This window comes from Phyllopteryx taeniolatus, chromosome 6, assembly GCF_024500385.1.
Source record: "Phyllopteryx taeniolatus isolate TA_2022b chromosome 6, UOR_Ptae_1.2, whole genome shotgun sequence".
Classification (NCBI taxonomy): Eukaryota; Metazoa; Chordata; class Actinopteri; order Syngnathiformes; family Syngnathidae; genus Phyllopteryx; species Phyllopteryx taeniolatus.
Genome location: NC_084507.1, coordinates 15,033,664 through 15,057,140, shown reverse-complemented (window position 1 = coordinate 15,057,140; position 23,477 = coordinate 15,033,664). Strand labels below are relative to the sequence as shown.

General features: G+C 40.5%; 2 protein-coding genes across 7 annotated transcripts in view; both read left to right on the top strand.

Moving 5' to 3' along the window:
• The window catches only part of lipeb (lipase, hormone-sensitive b), a 62,772-nt gene extending 44,524 nt beyond the window's left edge, over positions 1 to 18,248 (top strand). For all 6 annotated transcript variants that reach the window (XM_061776061.1, XM_061776062.1, XM_061776063.1 and 3 more), the window contains 6 exons: positions 3,953 to 4,097; positions 5,356 to 5,583; positions 6,816 to 7,001; positions 9,389 to 9,564; positions 10,969 to 11,217; positions 12,455 to 18,248. In XM_061776061.1, the coding sequence (XP_061632045.1) occupies positions 3,953 to 4,097; positions 5,356 to 5,583; positions 6,816 to 7,001; positions 9,389 to 9,564; positions 10,969 to 11,217; positions 12,455 to 12,814 (1,344 nt within the window). In that variant the 3' untranslated portion in view covers positions 12,815 to 18,248. The remainder of the gene's footprint in view (positions 1 to 3,952; positions 4,098 to 5,355; positions 5,584 to 6,815; positions 7,002 to 9,388; positions 9,565 to 10,968; positions 11,218 to 12,454) is intronic.
• A 1,439-nt stretch (positions 18,249 to 19,687) lies between these two features.
• Positions 19,688 to 23,477, top strand: part of tmem145 (transmembrane protein 145) — a 47,756-nt gene continuing 43,966 nt past the window's right edge. Inside the window, exon 1 of the mRNA XM_061775656.1 lies at positions 19,688 to 19,884. Within this exon, the coding sequence (XP_061631640.1) occupies positions 19,774 to 19,884 (111 nt within the window). The 5' untranslated portion in view covers positions 19,688 to 19,773. The remainder of the gene's footprint in view (positions 19,885 to 23,477) is intronic.

The window sequence follows — 23,477 nt, the reverse complement described above, 5'->3', positions numbered from 1 at the left end:
ACTGTCCAGTTACCAACAATGCTATTTGTTTGTCAGTAAAATAGAGTGCTGAGTTTTAATTGACTTTTGAGATTTGATTAATCTGATTTGATAGACTTTTTTTTCTTTTTAACCAAGGTTAAAAACAGAATTGATAGGTGAATTTGTCTATAGACAGATATTTTTGACGACGGCATGTTGAAATCTCATATACTTTGATTCAGGGTGCACCTGCCTCCGCCATTACAATGTTAATGCAATAAAAAACATTAAAATAACAAATATTGAAGCCATAATTTATCAATGATTATGATTATAGAGTAATGATTATTTTGTGCAATTGAACAGTATGCAGAATTATTTTTGTCCAATTAAATAATATACTACAATAACTGTCCCACTTGACAAAAAATTTTAAATCTAGAAATTCAGACAAATTTGGACAAATTGTTCTGGAAGTGACTTTCTATAGGTTGGCAGCTCTGGTTTAATATGTTTGTGTTATTGGTGCACGGTTGGGGTACAGTTGTAATTGGAGTTAGGGTTTGAGAAACTTTTGTCACAAAACGTTGGTCAATGCAGACCCCAGCCCTACCTGTATCATAGGTAATTGTCCATTATTTAATCAGCAGCTCCCCCTCTCTCCACGCCATGCAGTTTGGTTTCAGATCCAAGCATTCTACTGAAATGGGTACATGCGTCTTCATTGAGAAAATAAAATCTTCTCTCGACAAGGGTGGCGTTGTAGGGGCGGTGTTCTTGGACCTCAGGAAAGCTTTCGATACAGTAAATCACTCTGTTCTTCTTACCAAGCTCTCAAAATGTAACTTCTCTCACAAAGCTGTGAGCTGGATTGAATCATATCTGCATGACCGAACACAATCTGTATCAGTTAACAACTGCAGATCAGAGTCTCTTAGGCTAACCTCTGGAGTCCCTCAGGGATCAATATTAGGCCCCCTTTTATTTAGTCTTTATATCAACGATTTGCCCACTGTTTGCTCTGAAGCAGAGTGCGTAATGTATGCAGACGACACAGTTTTCTTTGTTCATGGTCGCTCCAAAGATACTGCTGCTGCTAAACTCACTAATACAATGTCCTGTGTCACAACTTGGTTGCAGGAGTGCTGTCTACAGCTGAACGTTTCTAAAACTGTAGGCATGTATTTCACTAAAACAAATAGAGTATCACCTGACCCCGACATACTTGTTAATGGAGAAAAAATGCAAATTGTCAGCCAATACAAATATCTTGGGTTAATAATAGATTCACAGCTTTCCTTTAAATCCCATATTGACAAATTGTGTAAAAATATCAAATTAAACCTCGCAAATTTTCGTGCAATTCGGAATGAAATGTCAACTGAAGCTGCAAAACTTTACTTGCATTCAATGATTCTTAGTCACTTTAACTATTGCATAACCAGTTGGTCCCAGGCTGGTCAGAATGCAAAAAAAAAAACATTGGAAGTTTTGTACAAACAAGTAATTAAAGTGATGGATAAAAAACCAAGGCACTATCATCACTGGGCAATTTTAAATAAAATACAGTCTTTTAAACTGGGACAGTCTTCACATATTTGCAGATTTAAATTTGATTTATAAAGTACTGCATGATTTGGCCCCAGCTCCTCTGGCTGAGTTCATCAGCCAAAGAAACAGCTCTGAGCGTGTCACTCGAGGCTCTGTCAGAGGTGACTGTCTCATTCCTCTGCGCAGGAGCACTTTCAGTAAGTCAGCCTGCTCAGTGGGGAGTGCTGGTGAGTGAACTCAGTACCTGGGGAGGTTAAACTGCTTACAACATACAAGGCCTTCACAAAAAAACTGAAAATGTGGCTAGTTAACACCTATAGCTGCCAACACTAAAAGACAAGTATGTTATGTTGTTTTTTTGTTATGATCAAAAAAATTATGGTTTTATTCTCTCTTAATAGTATAGTTTGATTATGTATCCTGTATTATATTGTCTTGTAGATGTATTTTACTGCTTTTTTACATCATGGCCAGGGGACTACAGATGAAAACTAGCCTTCTGGCTAATTCTGGCTTTTTTAACCATGTGTACTTCATGTGTTTTATGAAATTGCATTGTCCCCTTTCAAAAATAAACTGATAAACAGGAATGGTAATGAAAACATTACATCGCTTGTCAGTCATCCACATGGCTCTAGCATGACACAGGAACACTCACTAATGCTGGACAAAAGTACTTGGACACTGCAGAGAATAGAACAGAGAGCAGACGCTAATCCTAAAGCTGTTTCCTTCACGTTTCCACAAAGTATGTAATGAGCAACAAGAGTTGAGACATCTTGATCTCATTCTTGTGCTCTCTGAGGTGATTAAATTTCGACAGTTTGCCAGGTCATATCTCTTTCCCCCATAAAGTTGCTTGGACTGCAGTTGTGACACCTGCGCCGGTCAAGATACACCAGATGCTCCGGTGACGCTTACTCCATGATGCTGACTGGCATTGAAAATTCATGACTTGTGCTCACTTTTGGAATCCCTCGCTGCACCATTTGTGCAGCGTTAAAGAGCAGATGTGTGTGTTGTTCTTGGTTGACAGGAAGTGTGTGCACCAGAAGGGTTTCTGGAGTCATGTAAAATTAACCAGCCACACGCGCGCACACCCACACACCCTTTATCTCTTGACGAGTGGGCCATTTGTTTTGCTCCCTTCGAGCTAGTGGGTGATGAGCACCTGGCAGACTGGCAGAGCACCTCATAATCTCTGACACTCACTTGAGCAATGACAGATCACACACACCCAATGGACACTTCAGAACCCTAGCACCATCTCATGAGCTCCAATATAAGAGCTGTGCCTTTTCAAAGGTAGGAATGCACCAATTTGATTGACAGTGTCCGAGAGGTATTGCTTCTATTTTTTAAACACTGTACTGTTTATTATTGTGCTTGTACTTTTCAGTGGTGTAGAACTACACTGCATCATCATGAGAGCTGTTCTACTGCAAACTACTCTGAAAATGTTTGTTGATTCTTTGCAAAAAATTGCTTTGTTGTAAAAGCTGCACTGCTACATTAAGGGCACATTAAATACAAAATAAAAAAGTAGTTGTTAAAAATAAAAAAATGTAAAATAAATTATATTCTGGGCAAAAATGTATTGAGAGCACAGTTTAGAATTTATTGATCCGTTTATTCAGTAAATTCGGGTAGCTAAGCAAGTAATGAGAGCACATTTTAGAGTAAACAATAAAACAGTAAATAACAAGATACCTACATATTATTAGTAATGTCATCACTTTGCAGCAAAAAAAATGCATATAACTCGTCCGGGGGAAAAAAAACTAACAAAATTACAATATGTAAAGTAATTTACATGCTTTCTGTTGGATAGTGATGATATACAGGTAGTGTATGATTGTGTCAAAACTGAGGATTATTTGTAAAAACTGAGTTTTTGTATTGGCATTGTATTGTTCATGCTTTCCTCTACTGACTGCACACACTCAGTTGATTGTACGATGATGAATGATTTTGACAGCAGCACTCTCAAGACGACACAGCTGAGTTTTGGAGGTGCTGAATCAGCACTAAGCGATAACTCTTATCCCTTGACATGTAAAAATACTCATGGCAACCTTTGAGGTCCTAAATAATCTGGCAGCAACCCCTTCTTGTCTTTTCCTTTTTTGTTCTCATCAAATGAGGATGCCTTTTGTTAGTGACACACACACACAGAAAATGGAGGTGACCGCAAGGGCCAGCTCGCCTCTGTCTAGACAATAAAGCCGGAAAGCAGACAGACTGCATCACAGGGACCAATAATTTAATTTAATAATAAGTTTTTATGTGCACTTTTTCACCCCCGGCTCATCTCCCCGTCTCCCCCCTCTTCCTCTCTGTGTTATTGTGGCAGCTGTTGTTCCTCATTGCTTAAACACCATATTAAACATTCCCTTTGGTCTCTCCTACCATTCACCCCATCCTGGCTCTTCTCGTGCAGCCCTATCTGAAGAGCTGGTCCCAGGACCTGGGTGTCCCCATTCTGTCAGTGGACTATTCCCTGGCTCCCGAGGCCCCCTTTCCACGGGCCCTGGAAGAGTGCTTCTATGCGTACTGCTGGGCTGTGAGGAACCACCACCTTCTAGGTAATAAGCAGCTCAATGTACTATTAACACTAATATTTTTCCCATCCATCCATTTTCTATGCCGCTTGTCCTCATTGGGTGAAATGGAGCCTGTCCCAGATGACTTTGGGTGAGAAGTAGGGTACACACTGCACTGGTTGCCAGTCAAATGCACCTTCTGATCTATGGACAATTTAGTTTTCAATGAACCTAACATACATGTTTTTGGAACGTGGGAGGGAGCAGGAGTACCTGCAGAAAACCTACACAAGCATGGGAAGAACATACAGACTCCACACAGGAAAGCCGGAGCCGACATTAGGACCCTGAGCCTCGGAATTGTGAAGCAGACGTGTTAAACACCAGCACACTGTTCTGCCCCCAGTGTTTTTCCATCCATCTTAATTATACAAAACATTTCTCCCATATGAAATATGTAAAGTCAATTAATTCCTCAAATTATCGCCATCATAAAACCTTGATTAACTGAACGGTTGGTGTTTTCAGTAGCATTTTAACATTACTGTCAAAACATGCAAAATAAGTCAAACACTGTATAAAACTAAAATTAAGAAAAACTACTCAACCATTAGAGAAGAGCCCAGTGGAATGCAGTCGCGCTCAACATTGGTGACATGGTTCCCATTAATTCATACATACATACATACAACAAATGCAGTGATTTATTGATATGTTGGGAACTTTTTACCCGATGTAAGTGCTGCCAAGTAGCAAATATCTTGCAGTTAGGTCACTTAACCTCACCTGTCCAACTCAACATGAGAAAAGATTGGGAGAAAGCTCAAGCAGTTGCTGTTATTCTGCGATCCATGCAGTTTGACAACTCATTTCATTATGTTAAATTGTTGAACATACAAACTGTATTCAGGATTCTTTTTTACATGCATGTGTTGACAAACTGGACAGTTTAACCAAAAGGGATATTTTCACATTGTTTTTTGTACATATTTGTTGGGTTTTTTTCTTTTCATTTTTAGTATTTCTGTGGGAGTTGATGCAAGTTAATGCTGGGGAAAAAACATGCTGTAAAAAACAAGCAAACAGTTTAAAAAATGTGTTCGTGTCAGGAGAAATAAAGCCAATCCCAGAATAATAAATGTGTTCTGAAAAATGTCAGTCATTTGCTTTTCTATAAGCAAAGGAAAAAAAATAAATCAATTAAAACCTGAAACCAGAATTTTATTTTAAGGCCATATCACTGCCCCCTAACAGTAATGCAACATTTTGCCGCGTTTTTCCCTGCCTTCTGTCAATCCAGGCTGGACCGGGGAGAAAGTGTGTCTGGCAGGCGACAGTGCCGGGGGAAACCTGTGCGTGACCACTTCGCTGCGCGCCGCCGCCTACGGCGTGCGCATGCCAGACGGCCTTGTGGCCGCCTACCCGGCCACACTGCTGACAGCCTATGCCTCGCCTTCCCGTCTGCTCACCCTCATGGATCCCATGCTGCCGCTCAGCGTCCTCTCCAGATGTCTTAGTGCCTATGCAGGTGCGTGTCCTACTGTGTGTTTTGATTCTAGAATGACTCATCTGGATTTCTGAAGTCGAAAACTGTGTGTCCTCAGTTTGTGACGGAGTTCCGTTCCTATGGTGGCGACGTAACCCAACTTTGTATGTAGGTCGTAACGTGCCGTAGTCTACCACTAACCTACGCTAACATAAATTAATACTATTGGTGAGTCACCCCCCATGGTCTGTGATCTTTAAAAAATATTAACTAATCTAAAGTCTTGAAAATATCTTGAGAGCATATCTCTTAACTCTATTGGACACTTTGTCTCAGAAGTCTCATAAATGCACCTTTGTCTTGCGCCGTTTTCAACCTTGGTTTCATCTGATCATAACACATTTTCCCACTTGTCTTTGGGAGATGTTTTTATGGTCCAATGAAATCAAGGTTGAACTTTTTGGCCATATTTCCAAAAGGTATGTTTGGCACACACACACACACAACACTGCTCATTACCACAAGAACATAATCTCTACAATGACGCATGGTGGTGGCAGCATAATGCTTTGAGGTTGTTTTTCTTCAACTGGATCTCGGGCCTTAGTCAAGCCAGAGTTTTAATATCTGGAGTGGTAACTTTTCTTTAGATTTATATGGCAGTTAAGAGACAAAAACCTTGATTGTCATAATGTTTTATGATGCCGATTAGTTTAACCCTTCAACATATAAATTCTATTTACATTTGTGTCTCGGCAATCATTTTAAAATGTATCATCCCCAGTTTGACTTGAATACTGTTGTTGTTTTTAGTTTAAAAATGTTATTTTTAGTTTAAAAAAAAAAAAAAAAAACATTAATCCAAAGAGGATTGTCTGCCCTCAAAGGAGGGAACAAGACGTGATTACCAGTATTTTCTGAAATAATTTCTTCCGTAGCAAGAGTTGTGCCTGTAAAACCCGCAACTCATCTTTATTTGCATATATATTAACCGGTACTCTCAGTGTCCTTATTGCAGCGTGTAAATAATCAGCACTTGCAATATTTTGTCTGACAGGCAGCGGGGCAGTGTTAATTAATCCGATGTACCGGTATATTGTCTATACTTTTGTTTACCGTCAATATCTATTGTTTTTTTTTTTAATTCCCTAGGAGCTGAAATTGTCTTGAATCATCACATTTGTTTGCTATGCTACCATTTTACTTTTATTAGCTTTCCTCATTCCGTCATTAATCTAACACACACCCCTGTTTCCCCTTCACACACCCTCCAGGTAATGAGCCGCACACGGAGAAACAGGTGGAGAAGGTGAGCACACTCAGCATGGTGAAGAGAGACACGGCCCTGCTGCTCCGAGACTTCAGGTACGGCGCGTCGAACTGGATCCACTCTCTACTGGACTCCAACAGAACCGCCAACCCGCCCAGCACGGGTGCAGAGGCGCAACCTGAAGCCACTGGTAAGCTGCTGTTTATAAAGCAGGGACCCCTGTGGGTGAGATTTATTGTGTAATGGCAGTCTTGTGTGGTAAAACTGACTTGAAATGGGGAAATTGAAAGGTGGGACGTATAAAGTAGATTTAATAAGTCACCCATAGAGGAGGAACATTGAGGAATGGGGGTGTCAGCTGATGTTGCTTTTTCGGCCTTCATATTGGCCAAAATGTGCTTCAGAGCCGACCAAACGGTTTTCGTTATGTCACTGTCTTGAGTTATAAGCCCCTGACGTTTTATATTCCAAACTTATTAACATATTTGAACACAGAAAATAAATTGCTAGCAGAACATGTACTGTACGTATTGTAGTCTCTGCGTACATGCATGTGCTGTTAAGAGGCGGGGCCTCATGGGATGGCCTATGACATTGGCGAGTTTGCATAAGTGACTGTGCATAAGCTCTGGCCGACAGCAGCTTTTGCATGAATGCTTTCCAGGCGTTCAATAAACGGCTAAGAAGTGCATTGGCGACTATGGCTCTCCTTTCCCACAGGTGAGGGTAATATAATAAGTATACTGAACAGACAACAACTCTGGTAGACATTGCTGCAGTCAGCATGCCAATTGCACGCTCCCTTAAAACTTCCAGCATTTGTGGAAAATGTGGTAAAACTGCATATTTTAGAGTACCCTTTTATTGTGGGCAGGCAAGGCACACCTGTGCAATAATGCTGTCCAACCAGCATTTTGATCTGCCCTACCTGTGAGGTGGATGGATTAGCTCAGCAAAGAAGAAGTGCTCACTAACATAGATTTAGACAGAAATGCAACCAAAATGTAAGCGAAAGAGGCCTTTTGTGCACTAAGAAAAATTATTAGATGTTTTGAGGTCACCTCATGAAAAATGAGAGCAGAAACAACAGCTTTGTGTTCATATTGTTGTTTAGTATACAATAAAAATTATCTGTAGCAGACTCGCTACGTCTGTGGGTTCACTCAACACAGACACCAAGACGTGTTGTCAGCAGACGAGGCTTTTATTTACTATTCACAGCAAAAGGCCACACTGTCCATAACGAATGACAAAACAAAAAGTCCTCCCAAACTGTGAGTGAAGCCGCTAGCCTTCCATCACTGGTGAATCAAACCCAAACCAGCTGCCAAAGTCCTCCTCCTTGTCTCACCCAGCTCAGTAACTGCTCGCCGGCACACTACTGCAAGAGTAAAAGGGGAGTGCAATCAGCTCAAATAGCCTGTCACAGCCAACTCACCCAACACTACTAGCAAGAGCCCTCCCCACACCTGTTTCTCCCCAGTAACCAATGGTAGATCACGCCCACCTCAATAGATACATTTACTCTACAGTCTTTTTTTCTTTTCTTTTTTTCCCTCTGAAATGTAATTTTATGGTACCCAAAATGCTAAGGAAAGAAAGAGAGAAAATCTAAATTAGACATGCCAGTGCCCTTCTGGCTGTGTGTGAATACGCAGTGGTGTGACTGTCTGCATGTGTTTGACTTGCACATTTTTGGAGATATGACCTGTCGTTGGGCTAATTTTTTTAGACTATGGCGGCAATAAGCTTCACAGCATGCAGCCACGATCAAGTCACATTGCAGTGGAAGGTTGGTGGCGGTAATGGACCTTTAAGCTGTTTTGCCAACCGCCCAACAGGAGGAGGACAACAAGGAAGGACAATGCGTTCATACAGTTGTGTTTTGTGCTCGCATTTTTCTTGTTTATATGTATTGCAAATGTTATTACGGCGTGTTTTTATGATACAGTATATACAATACTGTTGAGTGCAAGTTTTCTTGTGAAAACATGTAAAAAAAGAAGAATTGTGTTTTCTGGGGACGCTTGAATGGATTAATTGCATTTCTGTTCATTTCAATGGGGAAAGATGATTTGCGATACGTGTGTTTTAAGATGGATACAAGCATTGTCCTGGAGCAAATTAAAATTGTATCTCAAGGCACCACTTTAGATTTGTTTTTTTGGCAACCAAAAATCCTGAGAAAAAGCGTAATGCACAGAAAAATCTTAGATTTATTTTGCCGTGGTGTGTCGGGGCTGTGCAGCTTAAAAATGGCAGCTTGAAAGTGTAATACCAATGTGTGTCATGTTTACAGTGCATTCATTTAGTTACTTTAAAGGTTACAAGAGCCTACATTTTTTTATTCATAATGATTACCTTTACTCAGGATCCGCTTAGGGCCTCCCTGTTGCTTCCCACTGTTGTAAAACCATTCATATCAGTTCACCTCACTGAAACAGAAGGCCTCTGACAGTAATTGTTCATTACCGTCGCCATAAATTTCCCCAGCGAGCGCCTAACTAGCCAACTCCTCCCCATAGTTGATTATTAATTCAAGCACCGGCAATTTAATTTCTCTTTTTGTCGTCTCAGACGTGGTGAGGAAGAGTGTGTCCGAGGCGTCCATCTCATCTCCCAACGTGGACGCGCCGGCGCCCTCAAAGCCTGCGGACTACGCCGGGAAATTATCTGGGAAGAGCCAGACATACCTGGACTTGGGAGCTCATTATTCCACCAACCACTGTGCACCGCTTATGTCTGAACGCACTGTAGGTCACACTGAGACTTGTTTTGTTCCCCAGCTTTTGCTTTTCTTGAAAAGGAGGCCCTTGTACTCATGAAGTGACGTTTTGTTTAACACCCCGCAGGTTTTTATTAGTCAGGCTTCATGTCTGTGTGGAAGTGCAAAGCAAATCATAGCATTACGCCTTTTTTTCCGTAACATTTAATATTTTTCCCATAACGTTACTTCTTTTGGTAATAATGCTTTTTCTTGTATAACTGATTTTTTAAAATCATAAAATCACGTACTTCGTCTTGTAACATTACAGCTTCTGGAATGTTTTTTTTTTTTTTTATCCCAATCTGAACATTCCATTTGTCAGAAGACAGTAAGATGTCTTAGAATGTTACCATTTTTTTACATTACGACTATTTTTTCCCCCTAATGTTAGGATTTATTCTGGTAATTTTGCATCATTTTTCTTGTAACAATGATTTTTAATTATAACATTTCAACTTTTGTCATGTAACATTGCAACATTGTTCAACAACATTGCAGTAGGCCTTTTTTCTGGTAAAGTTGCGACTTTTTTCTTGTAACAGTGATTTTCTAAAATCATAACATTACAACTTTTGTCTCATAGCATTCAAACTTTATACAAGGAACATTACAATATTTTTTCCCCTAACCTTCCGACTTTATTCTCATAACTTTACGACTTCTCCCGTAATATTGGGACTTTTACCTCGTAACATTAGCACTTTGTTAGCACCACACCATTAGCACCACATTATGTAATTTTTCTCGTAACATCATCACTTTACTCTCATAACATTTCTTCTGGTAATATTGCACCTTTTTTTTCTTGTAACAATGATTAGAATTTTATATTTTTTGATATTTAAAAACAAATATTTTTTTACTCATACCTTTACAACTTGTGTAACATTACACTATTTTTGTTGCAATAGGTCTTTTTTTCTGGTAACATTTTTTTTTATTGTGAAAAATCGTAACTTTTGTTTTGTAACATTAAAACTTAATTATTCTAACATTTGATTTTTTTTCTCCTAACATTACCACTTTATTTTCATAACTTTCTTTCAAATAGACTGACTTTTTTCCCTCATATTTCTACATCATTCGCTTAACATCCTAACCTTTCTTATAACACTGCCACTTTATTCTGATAATATTGTGACTTTTTTCTTGTAACATTCCAATTTTTCTTGTAACATTCTTATTCAATTTTCTAACATTTTGACTTTTTTCGTAACATGATTATTTTTTTGGCAGTATCAAAACTTTCTCTTGCGCTATTAGGACTTCTTTCTCATAATATTGTGACTTTGTTCTCTAAAATTATTTCATTCTAATGATGGAAAATGGGTGCTACATTAAATTATTTGAACTCTAACGCCATATCACTTTGCTCTTTTGTGTTATACAGCCAGAAGAAGTCCACTTCACCATCTCCATGGACAATCATAAATCTTTGCACAGTGATCTGTCTTCGGTGGCCATAGCGCCCCCTGGTGGCGAGGATGGCTCTGAGTTCCCGCTTGGCTTTGAGCCGCTGCGTTCGGAGCAACTGTCTGAGATGAAATTGCACAGTTCGCCGGTGGTCAAGGACCCCTTCTGCTCGCCCCTTCTGGCCCCTGACAGCATGCTGAAGGCTCTGCCGCCCGTGCACATTGTGGTAAGCACCAGAAGGCCCTTAGACACACAAAGGCTACACGTGTTGGATGATTTGTGTTCACTGTCTGCATCTTAAAGAGCTCGAATCACTAAGCCACTCCATTCTTTATGTATTCAAATGTAGCTATTTCCCTGTCTGCATGTGTTTGCAAGATCATTAGCAACATGTTTAGAGTTCCTACCTTTGAGAGTGATTATTTGACATGATTCCTTGAGCCCTTCAGTCAATTCTACAGTTGGAAAGCAGCAATTATTTTTTTTTTGTAATATTCTGACTTTATTCTCTAATATTCTATAATAGACTTTTTTCCAACATTACAGATATTATTTCTCATTACATTGTTTTCTTTCTCATATTGTTACAGCTTTATTCTCTTAACATGAGGACTTTTTTCTCATTATTAATTTCTTTTCTGTAATGGTTTTTCTTTATTATATATTATGACTTTATTTTATTTTCTGACTTTTCTCCCAACATTATGATTACCGGTATTTCTTGTAACATTTACGATTCCCCAATGACTTGTAACATATCAACTTTATTGTCATAGCGCGGTTTTCTTATCAACATAGTCTTAACTGTTCTCCTTATAGTCACATCTTTAACCTGATCCGATGAGATTTGAAATAGAGTGAACCCCTTGGGGATACTTTCCAGATCCAGCCGCGATAGGTGAAAATCTGAAATATACAGAGACCATATCAAACCTTTTTTCAAAATGGTTTTACTCCTCCCACATGCTTTAAACACATGCAAACTTAATAAAACATCCACTGTTCTCGCGCGAGCACAGTTCTCCAAATAAGAGGCAAAGCAGGCTTATATCACACTGTTTATTTGTCACTACCGGACACGTTAAACACCAAAATGTCCCTTATTGGTAATGTGAGATTCACTGTTAAATAATAATCATACTGTATATAAATTGCTGTCAAATGTGTAAACTAGAATACCTATAGCTAATCTTCTCAAGTAAGATTTGACCAATAGGATTTTCTTGACAAAAACCTCTCTTGAAAACTTTAGTTCGTGCACAGAATGTACAACAAACAAGCCTCCAGTGATGACAACATAAGCTCCTTGGCAGATTGTGTTTGTTTGCGATTTTCAAAATGGCTCCAGTGAATCACCGAGAAGGAAAATATGGCTCTCACAAAGGAGAACTGGCCACTTGACTTCTTTCTCCTCATCCCTTCATTGAGATGCCTGACACGTCTGTTTTATTTGCTCTCATCAGGCGTGTGCTCTGGACCCCATGCTGGATGACTCTGTGATGTTCGCCAAGCGCCTGCGGGCCGTCGGGCAGCCCGTCACCCTGTGTGTGGTGGACGACCTCCCCCACGGCTTCCTAAGCCTGTCGCAGCTCTCCCGGGAGACAAGGGAGGCGGCCAACGTGTGTGCTGAGCGAATCCGCGCCGTCTTCACCCAAAAGGAGACGCCGCGCAAGCACCGCAAGCTGGAACGGACCGACAGGGGCGAAAACACCGCCGCCCTGTTTGTCGGAGGTGAGCTGGACACGGGACTTGGGGCTAAGATGACTGAAGGGGATGGCTTTGTTACTATCACCCAAAGTGACGTTGAGGGTGTCGGGGCTTAGGAAAGACACATTTAAGCAAGCCGATGCTGAGACCACAAAGAGGAAGTCACTGTCCCTCTGCTTTAAAAACTTGACGGTGTTCTTGTATGAACGCCGTCTTGCACCCGTAACATGGTGCGTCATGCTTTTAAGGAAATACAATGTAGCAACACAGATCTATTTTGCCTAGATCAGGTGTCTTGGTGCTCCAGCATCGCTGATGATTTCTGGAGTGGAAATCCTGGACGGGTTTATTAGATAAGTCTCCTCAGATGTATCGTTCCAATCTGAACGGCCTCCGTTGTCCTTTGGAGAATCTCTCCACAGCGCACTCAATAGGGCCACATTGTCCTCTCCATTACGCCGACAATACGGCTCACTGTGTTGACGCTAACTCTGTTGACTCGCACTTCAAATCCAATTAACTGAAAAACAGACCCGAAAGAAAGGCTGCATTGAACGTTTCGTTCCTGGTGGATTTCCCCCCCCCCCCCCCCCCAATCATTGCTGTCAGTTTACCCATTTCTATTACATATCAATTTCTGTACTGTAATTTGAATACCTTGTACCAGACATTTTTGTGTCGCGTTGATCTGTAATTCAATGTTGTTGATTCCACCATTTGTGGAATGCTTAGTACTTGTTAAGTAACAGCCGCTCTGGACTCCGCAGCTAAACTGAGTGGCTTTTTTTTTTTTTTTTTTTTTTTTTAATTTTTTTTTTAAGTCTATCAATGTCTACTGAGACCATGAGGAGGAGGAGACATAGACATTATGCAGTACAGTAATTGGCGTGACCCCATGGGCAATTGACCCCCCCCCCCCCCCTAAAAAGGTGTATAAGCGCCTGTAGATCCCACAAAGCACAACATGAAGCTCCTCAACTCACTTCAACATAGTTCATTGGCACAAAATGCCACAAGATAGTGGCAAAGCATTACATGAGGCTCCTCAACTCACTTGAAACAAAGATGTCGTTAGATGGGATTTTGCCCTGAGCAAAAAAAACAGCGTACAGGTGTTTTTCAGCGAATAATTGAGGATAGGGTCCTAAAACAATTAGCGAATAGGTTAATTCGCAAGCAGCAAATTGTGAATATGCGGGGAACATTGTATTAATTGTTGAAATTGTAGATATACCAAAAACTATTATCCTCAAACAGTTTATCATTTCACATTCATCTTGTAAGAGAACCCTAAAAAATAGATGGTTTACAGATTATCTGATTTTGAAAAAATGCACCAGAAGTGCATGTGTCCGTGCACATGTGGCAAAAACTCTCCTAACTTCCACTACCCATCCAGGGATAATATTAACTCCTCACCGACAAACAAAGATCTTAAACGCTCAGTTGAGTTGTAACACTTCAACATACTTATTTGAGACCAATTCTCGTTTAGACTGTGCTTGGCATTGTCTTGGGGCATCTTATAGAAAGGGCACAAAAATGACACATAGGAGGGTTTTTCAGCAAATAACAGAGGCTAGGTTGCACACAAAAAAATCCCAAATAGGTGAATTTGCAAATACACTCCTGGATTACAGTGCATCCTCTCAAGGTGGCACAATTTGGAATTCAAACCACCATCAAATCATCATATAAGCTCAAATTTGACAAAACTTCAGCCCAATAAGCTTAGGAACTTTTTCATTGGCTGGTCTGCACAGGAAATCGTCTGTGATGATAACTGGGATCTTTTTTATTGTAGTTTTACTATGCAATGTTCGTATGTACTAGAGTTTGGCGTCCGTCTCTGGAGGTTCCACATTTTGAAGTTCAGACTACTTCAATAGACTTGGGCCCAGTAAGCATCTAAATGAACCTTATTTGGCTTGTCAGCACAAAAAGCTGACCGTATTGATAACAGCAGTTCCAGAAATGGAACGGTTTGCAACACAGAAATGTCTGGCTGCTCAGTACAATATGAGCAATACATTCAGTTACATTTTAGCAACACAATACATTTCACCAAAAAGATGCTAACATAACTACTTAATACTTAAGACATTCCACCAGTACCTATAAAACGCCACTGACCGTATTGATCTGCGTTATACGTGTCTGCAAGGTGTCTTCAAATAGGTGAGTAATATTACTATATTTTATTATACAGTATTTGTGCTTTAGTGTTCGACACTGGAGGTTCCCCTGTATTATAAATTCAAATAGAGTTCTATAATCCCCCAGCGAAAATCTGCGTGCAATTGATGGCCTCTGTAAAAAGGTTGATAATTGCCAAAAGATGTCACAAGATGGCAGTAAAGCACTACGTTTCTGTTAGCCAGAGCTTGGTCTGTCTAATAGAAGCTCCTCCCCTCACTTCAACATAGTTCCTTGGCACCAAGATGCCGCCAGAGCACCACCTTTATACTAGAGGGCTTTTGGTTGTAAATAAAAGGAGAATAGGATTTTAAAAAATCTGCATACATGTGAAATTGCGAGGAGTCAATGATGAATATGCAGAGGAACACTATTGCATTTTAAATCTATGATTCGTATTAGCAATTCAATGATGTGCAGCTTTCAGTGCCGCAGGTAATGCTTTTTTTTCTTACGCGTTCCCTTGACCACACAACGGTAATCATCTCCATCCCTCACTGCTTCGTTACTGCTGGTTACTGCCTCACACTTTTCTACGTCATCACGGCTAGATCCAATTAACTAAAAGCCTTGAAACATTTTGTATTTTTGCCCACCGTAGGGTGGCATTTTCCACCTTTTTCTCCAGCGTGACGTCCAAAATGATGGAGGGGGGTGGATAAAAGGATTTACCCCAACTGCTAAAATCCTCCCCTGTAGACTCTGAGCGGGATTTTCAGCAGCAAAGTCCGACTGGTGGATTAGCCCTGAGTATTTACTGCTACGTTTTGCTGTCAGATTGATGAAGAAAACCGGCGCAGTTGAGTAGGAAGACAACCGAGCTCATCCTCTCTTGCGAGACGGGCTCAACTTTGCTCTTGCTGCACTTTTGCTGTAGTTTGTATACAGCATTTGTGTACACTCCATTATTTTGTTTGTCCTTGCCTGATGCTTGGAATGTGGCATCAAGTGCAAGTGACCATGAGGCCAAACTAGCACTTTAATCATCCACTACTCAAATCACCGCATGGAGCTTGAAAAGGTTTTTAGCCATTTTTATACAGAGATCCAAAATCTCTGCATAGAGCCATAACAGAAGATGCGTCACTTATTTTCCTGTTGCACTGCTAACTCAGAATTATGTTGCCTTTAGATAATTAGATGACGCCAACGCTACTGCCTGGTGTTATGTATTATTGGTACTATTTGGTACTTGCTTTTTATTCGCTTTCAACACAAGAGGGCAGGAGGAGTGTTGGGTGTTAAACTTCACCATTTCTGGTGTTCCCAGTTCATGATATTGGTCTGTTGTTAAGATGCGGACAAACATGAACATTTGCAGTCATCAGTTGATAATGTTGCCCTTCAATTTTGTAAGTGGTGGTAATGAACACTTCTTTCCACACAGAGCGCAGCAAAGGTGGGATATTGTTGTAACTTTTTTCGCACAGCGACATGACATCCCACAATCGGATAATTAGATGACAGAGGCGTCTGATAATATAGTCGTTTGATAATGACAATTGCTTTCAACGGAAGTGAGTTTCGGATATTTCGGATAATTTCGCAATTGTCTCGCCATTTCTGGCCTTCCTCATTTGTGAACAATTTCGCAAATGTGTTGTTAATAGACAAGGCGGGAAAAACAGGATTTGAGTAGTCATAGGTGGCAGTTGATAATCATCCACTCCAGTCGTGTGATGAACACTCCTTTTCATACTACCGTTTTTATTATTATTATTATTTTTTTTTAATGAATTGTTGATTTAGTACTGTCAAAGTATGCTGGAACAGCTGAGTCACTTTTATTTCACACCAACCACCCAACCTGTTGTCGTCATGCTTCAGTCTTTATGGCGACATGCCGCATCACTTAATATCCCCCACCCCGCCCCCACCCCCGCTGAACTTTACATTGTGGTCAACTAGAAAAGTCTGATTAGGGATGAGGAAACTCGAGTCCAACTTTGAGACCGGCGGATTTCGAAAAGATTTAACGACGAGACCCCAGCTACCTCAAGCATCTCGGCGCACACATCGTTGAAAAATAATTGGGGTTCTCGATGGAGCGGTTGGAATTTTTCACTGGTAGAGGGCTGCTTTCCCAGTTTGATCGCCACTTCTTCAGCAAGCATGTGTTCGGATTTAAAATCAATAGGATTTGCGAGTTGGAAAGTTGGCCCTATCCTTGGCCAGCTTGAAACCGAAATAATTCCAGATCACTAAGATTCTTGCTTTAGGAATGAAAGACAGGAAGACATTTTTGACTGATTATAGGACACTTGAGCCAGGCTGAGTAGAGAAAGCAGATCACTCTAGTTCTTGGTTAGTCATAGGATGGAAAAACAGGTCGGACTTTTTGACTTCTTTGTGGACACTTTACCATTTTGACCACCGCTTCTTTAGCTAGCGTGAGTTCAGATATTATTTAAAACCAGTTTGGATTTCAGTTCACATCACCACGGTTCTTGCCTGGCCAAAGACGGGTTGAAAATTTTGACTAGTTAATGAAACCTGCGTGGGTTTTCCCCCGGGCACTCCGGTTTCCTCCCACATCCCAAAAACATCCATTAATTGGAGACTCTAAATTGCCCGTAGGCATGACTGTGAGTGCGAATGGTTGTTTGTTATCTGTGCCCTGCGATTGGCTGGCAACCAGTTCAGGGTGTACCCCGCCTCCTGCCCGATGACAGCTGGGATAGGCTCCAGCACGCCCGCGACCCTAGTGAGGAGAAGCGGCTCAGAAAATGGATGGATGGATAATGACACCGGTTAGACTTCCATATCTTTAGCCAGGATGTGTTCGGCTTCCATTTCAAATCAATAGGATTTATGTTGGATTGGAACATTGTCCCTGTCCTTTGCCAACTTGAATTAAAACACAAAAATCCCTTAAAGGAGAACAGTTAAGAATTGCGACGAGTGGACTCATTAATTTTGAAACCAAAGTTAGCTACTGACCTAAAGTGCGTCATAGACTTTTTCCGAAATTACGTCAGTTGTGCATCAATCAAGCTTAAATTCTTAAAGACTGCAGGTTAAAATGCTGAGACCATATTTTCTGTTCATTTGTTTTCCAGTCAATGCAGCTGCTAGTTCACTTTATTTACTTTTAATAGCATCATGCTGTAAAAATGCTAATCAGCTGTAGTTACACAAGTCATGGACTGGAAGCAACGCTGCATTTCCATTAAGAAAACACCACAAGTGCAAACCTGTGAATTTAAATAAAAAGAAGTTGAATGTATTTTTAACCTTATGATTCGTGTAGATATTTTTATCTAAAGAGCTGTTTGTCAAATGTGATTCTTTGCAGAGTTCATACACAAATTGTCTATTAATTTTTATCAAAAATAAAATCTATCCCACCATGAACTTGTCTTGTATCATTGCAGTTGTCACACAAAAAGTCAAGCAAAAGGCAATGAAGGGGGAAGAAAAGATTATTCTGTATATACAGTAGATGATCAGACACTTTGTAATGGCTTTTGATTATTTATGTGAATGCATGTGTGAAAACTAATGTTGTTTCCAACAATCACAGCACAGCCAAGCTTGAGCTTATTGATTTATTTATTTTTTGGTATTTAAAATTATTATTATTTTTAATTAATTTTTTAAATGCACAAATGCCAAAAATAGCTATTATTCATTCATCCTTTTTTGAAGTGCTGGAGTAGTGATACGAGTTCTTAATATGACTAAGTAAAAGTTGTACTCTACATTTACAGCAAGGCTAGCAAGGCAGGTTCAAGCCTTAGTGGTGCTTTTTTTATAGATGCTGTGGTTATGCAGGATTTAAATGCATATACTGTAACATGCACGTAGCTACAATATTTTTTTTTAAACTGAAAAAAATCCAATCGTAAATAAACTTAGCAAAATGGACAATGTTGCTTTTGAACATTCCTGTCAAATAAAGAAAATGTCCAACTCAGTTTTTTTTTTTATCTGAAATTTTGTATTTTTTTTGTATTCTGGATAAAAACCCAACAACTCGATGTTGCAATGCCAAGAAAAATGTACCTCTGTTTTTATACGTAAAACAACAAAACTACTACTCTGCGTTTCAAATAACAGAAATTGCACAAAGTAAACAATGTTGCTATAGTATGTCGCACGACCCTGCAGAATACAGATACTCATAAATTCCTGCACAATTAAAAAAACTCGTCCAGTTTTTGTTTTTGTTCGTGTGAAAAAAAACGATTTTATTTTATGTTCAATTAAAACAGATCTTATTTTTTAATGGCGCCACGGTGGCCGACTGGTTAGTAGAGCAGAAAATCCACAAACAAATCGATTATGATAGTGTTGATGGGCTGAAATTCTATTTTATTTTTTATTAATTTTAAGTTGTTTCTAAACAACTATCAACATAGTTGTCATTTGATATGATACTCGATACGTTGTCGTTTAATGGTTGCACCTCTACTACCACTATCTCCAAATTTACTGAAACTGAAAAAAGTATACACTGCAGTATTTAGCTTGTCTGATAAAAACAAAACATATGACTTAATTTGTTTTGTTTTAAATGTTCTATTTAAAAAAAGTTGATATTAAAAAAATGTGATAAGTTGTAGAAATGTGAATTCCCTTGAGGAAAAAAAAAAGTCTGCCCATAGCACAGCAACACACAAATTACGCAAACGATGTCCTCCCCCTAGTGGCTAAAAACATAATATGGGATGACGTCATAGCCATTTAAATGGACGTTAATCTGATGGCATTTTGAACGCGTGCTGCATTGTAAAGGCGCACACGCACGATTCCGTGCTCGTGAACCCCCCCACCCCCCACCCTCTCTCTCTCGCTCGCTCCGTGCGCGCTCCCGCCCCTGACGCCAGCTCGGAGTGAGCCGCGGGCACAGACGAGCCTCGGCGGGAGAGCGAGAAAGATGGAGGCGCGGCGCGGAGGTAGACTGCTGTGGCTGGCCGCGCTGTCCGGCGTCCTCTGCGTGGACACGGTGCTCGGGAAATACGTCAAAGGCATCGTGGACACCAAGGAGGTGAGTTTTATTTGTTCTTCTTTTTCTTCCTTTTTAAGTATTTGACGACGTCTACGTTGGAATCCTCCACGTTCCGCCGTTCTCAACACCTTCGACTTCGGGTGTCGTCTGTTCGCTTCGTCCCGGCCGCAGACAGCTCAAGTGGGCTACGAATCATGTACCCCCCACCCCCCCCCACCCCCCTCCGCCGTGTCCGCTGTGGAGCGACTCAGCCGAGGAGACGCCGGTTACAGGTGTGCGTCACGTGATCGCGAGTTTGCCGTTCCAGTGTCGGTTCGGTGGCTCGGGCATCGAGGGTCGCAGGTTCGAGACCCGCCGCAGTGGTTGACTTAATGAGCAAATGCTGGAATTGTGCACGTGGCCGCCACTGGTTCCCCTCATCGCTGCTTAATGCAATGCAGTCAACTACAGATGCAGACCTCCGCCAAGGCCATACAGAGCCACCTCCTGCATATGTCAGAATTGTGTCATGAATATTGCATACAACAAAAATGTCCAACATACCCTGCTCTAATGGACACCCTACCCCAATTAATTGCCAGAGGTGGCATGCTACACCTCAAATACACATTTCCTCCTCAGAAAAAAATTACTTATTACTTCAATTATTAATGATAAATATGCATTTGAAACACCTTACCCTGAATTAACTGCGTTGCTTCTTTTTATTTCTCCTCAGGACAAAATAACATTGCTACATCGATTATAAAAATGCATTTCTAACACCTTACTGCAAATGAATCGTTGTATGTGATGTTCACTTAAATAAATAGGCACCACACCTCAAATAGACACCCCCCCCCCCTTTCAAGAAAAAATATTTTTGCTACAATTATGATGAACATGCATTTAAAAACACCTTGGCCAAAATTGTGTATTTTGTTCACTTAAATAAATAGGCACCACCCCTCAAATAGACACCCCCCTCAAGAATTATTTGTTTTGCTACAGTTATGATAAACATATAAATATATCGTAAATTAATCATTGTGTATGTTTGCTTGAATAAATTCACACCACACCTAAAATAACTATTTTTTTCAAAGGAAAAATCACACTCAACAATATCGTACAGTATAAAAAGTCAACATAATAACATTTGCTCGGAAAATGTGACGAAACACGACTGTACCTAATGTATTGGCCAATGTATTGTTGTTCTTCCGCGGGTCTGTTGGCAATTGGCAAATCAGCTTAATGGTGCATTACTGGGCGGCACGGTGGACGACTGGTTAGACCGTCTGCCTCATAGTTCTGAGGACCGGGGTTCAATCCCCGGCCCCGCCTGTGTGGAGTTTGCATGTTCTCCCCGTGCTTGCGTGGGTTTTCTCCGGGTACTCCGGTTTCCTCCCACATCCCAAAAACATGCATGGTCGGTTAATTGACAACTCTAAATTGCCCGTAGGTGTGAATGTGAGTGTGAATGGTTGTTTGTTTGTATGTGCCCTCCGATTGGCTGGCAACCAGTTCAGGTTATACCCCGCCTCCTGCCCGATGATAGCTGGGATAGGCTCCAGCGCTCCCGCGACCCTTGTGAGGATAAGCGGCTCAGAAAATGGATGGATGGATGGATGGATGGTGCATTACTGCCACCAACTAATATTGTCCTTCCATTTCAAGAAAACCAATATGAATTGATGGTGTCCAGCGGATGGTTTCTGAAGTGCACTCATATCCCAAATTTTGCTCGTATCGCAAGACCAACAATTGGTCAAGTGACTGCTCGTATCTCGAAAAACTTGGAAGTCAAGGCACTCAAGGCATCGCTGTATTATTTGGTATTATTGTACAAGTAAATGTTTCCCGCATTTAAATCTTTACAACGAATTGATGTATTAATTCGTTACTGAGCATATTATGGAAATGTGGACAGATGGCTGCTGCGACTGAACCCCCAATAACACAGTCTCTCCGTGTAATGCAATGCAGTTGACTAGATATGCACATGTAGGGAGGATACCTTCAAATACAGCCAGCTCCTGCATATGTCAGAACTGTGTCATTGATATTGCATGCAACAAAAATGTCCAACATACTCTGCTCTAATAGACACCCTACCCCAATTAATTGGCAGAGGTAGCATCCGCTTGAATAAATAGACTTTTCGCTCCTCAGGCAAAAAATAACTTATTTATTTATGACTTACTTATGACTATGATTATGTAATACTATAATGCTTTTCTAACACCTTACCCAGTTAATCACTGTGTGTATTTTACTTTTAATAGGTAGATGCCACACATCTAATAGATCTCATTTTCCACCTCAGGAAAAGAAATACTCACTAATTGATGGATGTGTCATTCACTTGAATAAATAGATGCCGCACCTCAAATAGAAGCCAATTATTTTTCCCCCTCAGGAAAAAAGAACTTATTACTGCAGTTATGACTTGCTATCGTTTAGAAAATACATTTGGGACACCTTACCTTAATCCCTGTGTGTGTCGTTTACTTGAATACATAGACGTTACACCTCAAATATTGCTTTATTTAACCTCCTACTTGAGATTGGTCCTGTATACAAAAATGCTTTTGTAATTTGTAACACCTTACAACTAATTAATCGCTGTGTGCGTCCATCACTATAACCAACAGACACTGTTGTCCCCATTTTGATTTAAAAAAAATAAAAAATAAAAACCTGTTAGATTTTGTTAGCGGTATCCTCAGGAAGAAAAAAATGATCATCATACTATTAGTTGGTTATTGTACAAGTGCATTTGTAACATCCATCCATTTTCTGAGCCGCTTCTCCTCACTAGGGTTGCGTGCGTGCTGGAGCCTATCTCCACCTTACCCAAAATGAATCGCTGTGTGTCATTCACTTGAATAAAGATACCACACCTCATGTAGAAATTTCCAGTTCAGAAATGAAGTTGTATGACTATTAATTGATCCATCCATCCATTTTCTGTACCGCTTATCCTCACTAGTGCTGGAGCCTAGAGCCGAGAGGCGGGATACACCCTGAACTAGTCGCCAGCCAAACGCAGGGCACATATAAACAAACAACCATTCGCACATTCACACCTACGGGCAATTTAGACTCTTCAATCAACCTACCACGCTTGTTTTTGAGATGTGGGATTAAACAAGAGTACCCAAGAAAACCCACGCAGGTACGGGGAGAACATACAAACTCCACACAGGCGGGGTCGGGATTTGAACCCCGGTTCTCATAACTGTGAGGCCACCGTGCTGCGACTATTAATTGATATTATATAAAAATGCTTTTTGCACCATTCCCACTCTCAGAAATGCGTTTATTACTGTTATTTAATATTATGAAAAGCATTTGTAAAAAATAAAGGTCTCCCCCATTGAACACCTTACTCCTAATATATTTCTGTGCGTCATCCACTTGAATAGATGCCACACCTCCAATTGACACCTGGCTTTTTTAATCACTATTTAATATGATATTAGGTGAAAGAAAAGTACAGTATATGCACTCCCGTCCAAAGGCTTTGGAACAGTGAGGCCAACTCCCTTATTTTTGCCATGTTGTGAAGCCTTACCCTTAATGAATTGTCCGAGATGCAGTGCACGTTGATATGTTAACACCACACCTCAAATTGATTCCTTTTTTGG